The 9,253-nt window shown below is 36.8% G+C and overlaps 1 protein-coding gene across 1 annotated transcript; it reads right to left on the bottom strand.

Annotated features, from left to right (window-relative positions):
• Nucleotides 1-1,432: 1,432 nt before the first annotated feature.
• On the bottom strand, nucleotides 1,433-7,402 carry LOC18441033 (uncharacterized). Its single transcript, XM_088859846.1, has 8 exons — nucleotides 7,386-7,402; nucleotides 6,647-6,743; nucleotides 6,254-6,355; nucleotides 5,958-6,040; nucleotides 5,758-5,874; nucleotides 2,815-3,343; nucleotides 2,336-2,520; nucleotides 1,433-1,854 (listed from the first exon to the last, which is right to left on the bottom strand). The coding sequence occupies exons 1-6, from the start codon at nucleotides 7,400-7,402 to the stop codon at nucleotides 3,328-3,330; spliced, it is 432 nt and encodes a 143-aa protein (XP_088715972.1). The 3' UTR covers nucleotides 1,433-1,854; nucleotides 2,336-2,520; nucleotides 2,815-3,327.
• Between the last annotated feature and the right edge of the window lie 1,851 nt (nucleotides 7,403-9,253).

Raw genomic sequence — 9,253 nt, 5'->3', positions numbered from 1 at the left:
TAAGGCTATGGCCCGGCCTTGGCCACGGCCTCCTTTGGTTTGGTCCATGCCTGGGCCAGCCCTATATCAATTGGGCTCGGGCCAAGGGTGGCCCGACCTAGGCTCGTCCCATTGCCAACTCTTATCATAGAGGAAAGAGATCCTTCTCTAAGTGCATATGTGGATTGATAAAGCACGTGCACACATGCTAACACAGGACAAACCCAAAAAAATAAAATCATATGCATGCATTGTTCTCATGAAAGAAATTTAAAAAAAGGAGTATTACATTCAATATCCTATTTAGTTGTCCTATTTAGTTGAGAGCGAGTTAAAAGGACTCCTACATAAAGACAAAATACATATTGGATGCATAGATTAAACAAACTTGACTTAGATGTGGAACACTACTTTTACATGAAAAAATGTTTTCTAGAAAACATTTTCACATGAAAATGTTTTATCTAGAAAATGTTCTCACATGAAAATGCTTTCTAGTTTTCACATGAAAATATTTTTATATGACAATGTTTTCTCTAGAAAATGTTTGCTAGAAAATGGTTTCTAGAAAAATATTTTCTAGAAAATCTAATATGAAAATGTTTTTCATATGATAATGTTTACTAAAAAATGTTTTCTAAAAAATTGTTTTCTAGTGAAAATGTTTTCACATGAAAATGTTTTCTAGAAAAATACACTCACATGAAAATGTTTTCTAGAGAAAATGCTCTCACATGAAAATGTTTTCATATGAATAAAGTTCTCTAGAAATGTTATCTAGAAAACTATTTTCTAAAACATGTTTTCTAGAAAATGTTTTCACATGAAAATATTTTCATATGAAAATATTTTTCACATGAAATTCCACATGAAAATGTTCTCTGGAAAATGTTTTCTAAAAAATATTTTTACATGAAAATATTTTCACATGACAGCACTAATTTTACATGAACACTAATTTGGTTCGCGTGAAAATGTTTTCTAAAAAAGAATTTTACATAAAAAAATTCTCTCATACGATCAAGTGTGAGAATATTTTTACATCAATTAGTTGTCAATTGATATGAAAAGATGCAATAAGATCAATTGATATGAAAATATTCTCACACTTGACCTCATGATATAATTTTTTTATATAAATGTTTTCCAAAAAATATTTTCACGTGAACCAAACTTGCTATATCCCTTCGTTATATCAAGTCTTAATCAAGTCTAATGGAACATTTCATTGTTAGTTAAATAATACATTGCTTATTTTGTTGTCCTTTGCCAATTACCATCCAATACCAAAATAACTAAACAAAGAGCATTTAATTTTTAAAATTCTTTTGCGAATGTCAGTATATTCATAACTTTATGATGGACTTTGGATGGTGATGAGTCATAAGTGAAATACTATAAAAATTTTACTATGAAGAACTAAAAATGGAAATAAATTTTAAACAAAATATGCTTTACGCCAAAGAATCTCTCTATCAATAAACTTATACAAACATACAAGTTGCATGGGCATTCCTTACGGCAGCATGGTGCCAATCTTGGATTTCCATTATCCGTTGTGTACACTGTTAAGAGAGCCACAGTTGATTAGCATGCTATCCATTAGCATAGCAAAATGAATAAATTGGTTTGCTTGCTGGCAACCCATTTACAAATGGGCATCTCCAATTCAAAATAACAAATTTACATTTACAAAAAGATCATGCATACACATGCAGCCTTCCATCATCGCGCTCATCTTTGAAAATAATGCTCAATTTGGAGCCAGCCACGAGACTGATTACGGTTATTGTTGTTATTGTAATTGCTTTGCTTGGCACCAATCTTGCACCTCTTGGGAACCTTTTCCCACAATGACCCCTCATGCCCCACATCCTATATATTCACAAACAGAGCTCATTAAATGATAGAAGCAAGGTTCACAAAACATGAAAACGGTCGTTACAATTGCCAGTATAACAGTATTCGTGATTGACTGTTATATTAAGAGACATGCTATCATGTAAATTACTTTAGGAAAAAGTTTATATGAGGCAATAACTTTATGCATGATGATGGCAATAACTATCAAGACAATGATGTTAAGCCTTTGTATGAAACCAACAAAGAACTCTGCCACTTAAAAGGAGTGATGGCATGTGTGTATGTATTCTGTGTTTGAGCATGAGAGAGAGAGAGAGGAGAGAGAGAGAGTTGTGTATTTAAGAACATATATTATGCATGCCAAAGAAACTGAGCAGAGTATGAGTCTTCAAAACCAGAACATGGCCAGCAATAGCATAAACCAAGCAAAGAAAATAATAGAAGTAAATCAGAAAGCTGCAGGAAAAACTAAGATAACTAAAAGGGAACCTACAAAGAAGCTGTTCTGGGATCTTAATACTTTGATCCTTCCAACCCTGCCATCTGATCCAACAGCTACTAGATCACCACTGACCCCATGTCTTGGAATTGATGATCCAGATGAACATGTCTCACTTTAAGCTGGCCTGCACCACTTTGCACTAGCTCTCATGCTTGATGCCATCAAGCTAATAAATCCTGCAAATTAACTCACCTCTCCATTAAATGAATTTTATAACAGTGATTTCATTTCATATATTTTCTAGTTTCCTTAGTGACAAATTTTCCTTTTTAAACTTACTCCCAAGTTTTCTTGAGAATTTCTAAGAAAAACTAAAAATTGTGAAAATATCCTGTAGAATTCCTTGAAAAATTCCTAAATACAGGATTTGAATGTCAAGAAATGGAAAAAAGAATCTGTTTATTAGCTTTTATAATAACTAAAATGCATTTGCAAAAGACTGCAGTTCCTGTAACTCAAAGAAAGACTACCAGGAGTTGAAATCGAATCAATATGGACAACTGAAGGTTCCTTCTTAATGGGAATGAAGGAAGATATATTTTCTAAGCTTTCAGCAAAAAGTGATTCCTGCATGCTTGTATCAAGTGGCCTGTTAACTGCTCCATCTCTCTTATTCTCAACCACCTTTACATTCCCTGATTTGGGGGGCACATTTTTTGTCAATGGTCCTTACAAATTAGTTTTGTGGGCCTCAGTTTCCTTGCAAATATGTGCTTGAATTTGAGGTTCCAAGCCAGTGCTTGGAGTCTCAGGCACTGTAGAAGGATTCCCCCCATGGTCATCTATGATGAAAGAAGCATCAGATTCGACGTCAATTGAGATGGGTTTGATGGATTTCTCTTCCTTTTTAGTTGATAAACCACCAGGAGCAATTGTTTTCACTGAATTCAGCTCAAACCTGCTCAGATAAGCACCATTCTCTACACATTTGAAGATCGTCAGGGACCGTAATGCTTTGTTTTCTTTCTCTTCAAGAACTCTCTCTACTTGTACTCTTCCCTGATTCATTTCACAAAGCTATGTTACAATCAAATAGATTTGGAAATAATTTAGCTGTTTGATCAAATTTCTCTCATCAAATGGCTAGAAAGAAATTGTTTTGTTCACATAACAATGAAATATCTAAAATTGGTACAGATCAAAAAAATAAACAAAAGATGCTCAAAATCAGATGGAAATCTATCATCATCATCTATGTAAATACTAAATCAGTTCAAAGCAATTAAAACTGAAAACCTTTTTAACCAAAATGCTTTGAATGGGCTATTAGGGATTGACTTCAGCGGGATCACATTATACATCCAATCAGATTTCATCATGCTTCGTGATCTACATACATACATACATACATACATACATAAGTAGATATGTTTTTGTGTGTAAGCACACATGTATAAAATCAGACACAAAGAAATAAGACAACTGATCCAAGAGATCAAATAGGAGGGGAACCTTCAGCTTGTTAATCTTTTCAATAGCCTTCTGAAGCTTTTGAAGTGAATGACTCTCTTCCCGTCCCAGCAAGTTGCATTGGGCCATCAACTCTTTATATCTCCCATAGAAGGGCATTCAATAGAAAATTCCACAACACATTAAAAGATGCTAGACAACAGCAGTTGACACTCGCTCAGAGTATACATGATAAAATGAAAGGAAAGTCCATTCAAAGAGCATATTGTGCAGAAGGGCTTCTTGATACAATAGCAGAACAACATGGTGCAGTTTAACATATATTGCTTGAGTGCTTAATAAAAGCTTGAGGACAACTCAAGTGAGATAGAAAAGGTTATTAGCCAAAAAGTGAGTTAAGAAAAGGTGGTTACTATCAAGGAGGCCAAAATGCTTAGGTGGTGCCTAGGTGGGTGCCCTGGGCATCCTTGCCCCTAGGTGCTCGCCTAGGCAGCCGCCTCAAGCAGAATCATGGGCATCCTTGCTCCTAGGCGGCTGCCTCAAGCAGAATCGCCCACATTGCTCAAACGTTTTTTGGAGGGGACCATTCATGTTGAGAGCCAAAATCACATTGTGGGCAGAAAATTTTGAGCAGAAAATTTTAACCAAATTTTCAAACTTTGAGAATTTATGAAAATTTTGGCCCAGTGTTATTTCGTGTTATTGTGGGCATTTTTTAAAGTGAATTAGCTGAAAAGCCTTTTAAGTTTGGCCTTCGAGAGAGAGAGAGGGGGGGGGGGGGGAGCACCCTTGTTCTTAGCATGCGCCTGGCGGCAAGGCCGCCAATCCGCCTAGGTTGGCGCCACCGCCTTCTTGAACATTGGCTGTAGTCTTAATGGAGTGAATTGCGACTAAACAAGAATGTCTATGCCATGGCTTAAGTTTCATGAAGCTATGTATTCATCTTTCATTGCTAGCAGTCAAGAAGCTTGGTATGAAGCATATTATAGACTCGGTATGAAGCATATTATAGAATTATGCCCTTATATCATACTAATAGACAATAGGCTACGAAAAAATCATAGTCCATTGGGTCATCACTATCAACTGTACTATTGGATGTTATGAAAATAAGAAAGAATGTCACCCACCATTGGAGCCATGCCTTGTTCCGGTGGATCTCTCTCTCTCTCTCTCTCTCTCTCTCTCTCTCTCTCTCTCTCTCTCTCTCTCTCTCTCGTTGTGCCATCACCCATCTTGTAAATATGTTGGCTCTCTCTCTATGCCATCACCCATCTTGAAAATATGTTGGTAATGGCCAGACCTGGCCCTAAAAACTAGGACTTTGAGCAAAACATTTGGCCCAAGGGCCGCGCCAGCACCGTCTGAAGATATGGCAGGGCTGAGCTTGGGCCAGGGCTGAGACAGGTTTTGCCCATCCCAGCCCCTTTTGTACTTATTTTTATCCTTTTGTTTACTTCTATTCTATTTGGCTGGCCCAGCCCCAACAGGGCATGGGCCGGGGCCTCTGCTGCTCAATCCACTCGGGCTGGCCCTATAGGGACAAGGGGTAGGGCTGGCTGAGCCCACTGCTACTCCTAGTGTGAATGTCTATTGTTGCCAATTGACAATGGATTTCCCATAGTCCATTAGATTATGGCACAGGTTCCTGCTTGTTATCAAATAATCAAACCTTGCTTTTCTGGTATGGCCATATTTTTCTATACCTTTTCGCCTTTTAATATATGCTAAACACCCACAAAAACTTCCAAGGATGGACATCGAGATCAATAACCACAATGATAACATCAGATGCTAAAACTTTCAAGGATGGACATCAAGATCAATAACCACAATAATAACATCAGATGCTAATTCCTACAGATTCTACAGTTCCAGTGGTTTTTAAAGGCGTACTTATTATTACAAAGGACGAGATTTTTTGAGAGTTTCTATGATATCATTGCTCATTCAGATGCAAATTCTTACAGATTATACAGTCTGCCAATGGTCTAAGGGCTTACTTATTGCGAAGAACAAGAGATCTATTGAGAGTTTCAATGATATCATTGCTGTTTGACCCATGGCCGATCAATGCAAGCCTCAATACGTCCTCTTCATCTAAATCCAAATCTGACACCCTGTATGTCAAATAAGAGAAGAAAAGCACATAAGGAATAAGGAAACTAACAAACAAGGATGTATTCAGTGTGATAAGTCTCACAATTTGTATGATACAAGCTCTTTGACCAAAGCTAGACTCCTCTCCTGTAACCTAGAGCACTCAGAAGTCGATTTTGAAAGTTCCTGCAGATGTAATCAAACAAAAGAATTAAAAAGGTCTCAAGAAAAACAAAAAGAAAACTAATACAAGAGCTGAGACTAGGAAAATGGCACCATACTTTGTTAGATCTAGCTTTGCATATAAGTAGCAAACTATACAGCTAGACAGTCAACTTTGCGTGTTCATTATTATTCTTAGAACTTAAGAACATGACATTATGAATTTCAAATCATTACTTCAATTTTTCTTTGAAGCACTTGTTGTATGCTGATTTTCTCTTTAAGAATAGCATCTCCGGCAGCCTCAAATTTCTCAATGCAAAACTTGGTCACAGACAACTGCAACAAAAAGAAGAGAACAGTCAAAACTCTCACTAAAACAACCCCTGGCTATTTGCAAATTTGTAAATACAAGCCTGGAATGACAATTATTACAACAAATAGTCAATACAAAACAAATCATGACATCGGCGCAATTATAATGAACAAGTTTCTATACTTTTAGCTCTTTGAATTTAACCATGCAAGACTAACAAATATGTGAACCAATCAATAAATGTAGACAAGTCACAAGTGACATTTGAGTTTAATGCGTGAAATGATTCAAAATACATAAAACTTCAGTTTTACCTCCTCATTTAGCTCCTTAAGAGATTTCTGCTGCAAAGCAACGGCACGATTTGCAACAGCAAGCTGACCCTCCAATTTAGCCACATCTGCGCAATGCCTTTAGTACATGGTGCAAATGAAGAACATATTAAAAAAAAAAACATGGTGCAAATGAAGACTACAATTAAGCTTCCATAAATGCCATACCATCACAATTCCCAGCTTCTAATAATTTGAAAGGTGATTTGAAGCGATCAAGAGGAATTGTTCTTATTAAGCATTAGAATTAGGTCCTAATGATTTACATACTAGTGACACAGCCAAAACGCCTCGAAGTTTTACAAATAGCAACACAATTTTTCCCTTGGGAGTAGAATAATCAGTAACAAAATTTTGACACATCTCACTCAAACTGTACTATGTCAATGAGGGACAAGACTTCAAGAGATTGATATCATACATCATTAATAAATGAATTGATTTCTATGGTGGTTTGAGTTGCATGAAGTAGATAAGTCAACAGGTAATCTTCTCCCAGGCAAACCAGCAATTAAAAGTTGTGCTTAGTTTGATCATGGAAATTGGACTTAAAGAAACCCATACCACTAATACTATAATAAATTCATAATAAAAGGGATGGGGGAAAGCCAAATAGATGCATGAATGATGACGGGAGAAAGCATGAGGAAGTTAAAACGCATGCCTGTTTTGTGACACAGAGCACAAACCCAGAGTATTTCACTATCACACAATAAATTACCCTATACCAAGCCTCATTAGTAGTCTTAAAACTACAAAACTCTCTCTCTCTCTCTCTCTCTCTCTCTCTCTCAGACACACACAGCAGGGAAAATCCCAACAAAAATGATAGAGCCTTTTTAATGAAAGACAACTGAAAACACAGAGCTCACCTCAGCCTTCACATGATCGAGCTCACCAGAACCTGAAAGCAATGATTTTTTTGAAGCATCAGGATGCGTGCATTCAGATATTGACTGAAAGAAAAGCCTGGTAACATTCTACTGGCTACAGTGTTGCTTGCATATAGGGCAACTGTTCTTCTTCCCAATAGGGCAATACTCAAACCATTGGTGTAGGCTATGTCCAACAAAATACTCAAGTCACTAAAATCCCAACAAATAAATAAATAAATTTCTGAGAAAAAAGGAACAATTTTTACGTGCTCTCTGGGTAAAAACTCACGTCATCAAAATTCCTAAGAATATAGAAAGTGAAGAAATTTCTTAGACAAAAGGAAGCACCTGTGCATGTTTTTTCTAGCTGAAAATTGTTGGAATCCCAGCAAGGAATGAGACTCAGAAATTTCTGAGACAAAATGAACCATTTCTACCCTTCTTCACATCATCTGCTAAACTATTAAAAACCCAATAAGAACTAAACGAACCTTGAAATTTCTGAGACCAAAGAAATCACTTTTGCAGGCTTTTCTACCCAAACTCAATTCATTAGAAACCCAACAAGAAAGAAATTTCGTGAAAGAAGAAAAACATTGCTGCACACTTCACCAAGAAATTCAGGCCAGTGAAACCCAATAAGGAAAAATTAACGAAAATAAACTCCGGAGACAATGCATTTCCTAAAGCTATTAAAACCCCAATAAGAAATGAAAGCAAAAATCTCAAACAAAATGAAGTAATGAATTAAGGGCTTTTCCACCCAGTGAATTGATCCGTAAAAAACCCTGAAATTTCTGAGACCAGAGTAATCACTTTTGCAGGCTTTTCTACCCAAACTAAATTCAGTAGAAACCCAAAAAGAACGAAATTCAGTTAAATTTCTGACACCCAAAACATAAAAAAACATTGTTTCACACTTCTCCACCTGTTAATTCAGACCAGTGAAAGGCCAACTAGAAAAAAAAAACCTCCTGAGATAATAGTGAACATTTGTTTCGAGCTTCTACCCCCAACAACTCCATTCTTAAAAACCCCAACGTTGCAGAATCTTTTGATTCTGAGATTAAAGGAACAACCATTGCCATGAAAAATCAATCCATGAAGAAACCCAATAACCAAAAGCACAAAATTCGTTAAATAACACCCAATACAGTAGTAGCCATTTTCACTCAGTAGCTCAATCCATCAAAAACCAAACAAACGATTAAAAGGAAACAGAGAGGGAAAGGAGTACCAGAGGTCGTGAAAGACATAGCCGCATGTTGAGATGCATAGGAGATCCTCTGTGATGGGCTTGAATCTTCGAAGCACATGCTACAAGTGGTCTTCGCAAAACTGTTTTTATCGCAGTCTTGTGATGACTGCATTTTTTAGCTTCATTTGATGGGAGGTTTAGTTTTCATGGAGAAAATTTTGTTGTGGATTTTTCTGCACCTGAATGTGATTATGAAACGCGGGGATTCCAACAAATTTGAGGGCTTCAACGGCGGGAGAGGAGAGATATGAAAGGCACAAAGAAATAATGGATAACAATATTTTAATTTGAAATGAAATCATAACAATAGCCTCCCTAGCTCAGTGGTTGAGCGTCACTCTCGTAAACCAGCGTTTTAAAAATCGCCGAGTCGAACCGGACTCGCCCGGTTCGACTCGAAATTCACGAAAAAGGGACCGGATCGGTTCAAAAATCGGGAATCGTCCGGTTCTAGAG

Source organism: Amborella trichopoda, chromosome 2, assembly GCF_054954075.1.
Source record: "Amborella trichopoda isolate Santa Cruz 75 chromosome 2, AtrichopodaSantaCruz75HAP2 v2.0, whole genome shotgun sequence".
In the NCBI taxonomy this organism is placed as follows: Eukaryota; Viridiplantae; Streptophyta; class Magnoliopsida; order Amborellales; family Amborellaceae; genus Amborella; species Amborella trichopoda.
This window is presented reverse-complemented; position numbering and strand designations above follow the sequence as displayed.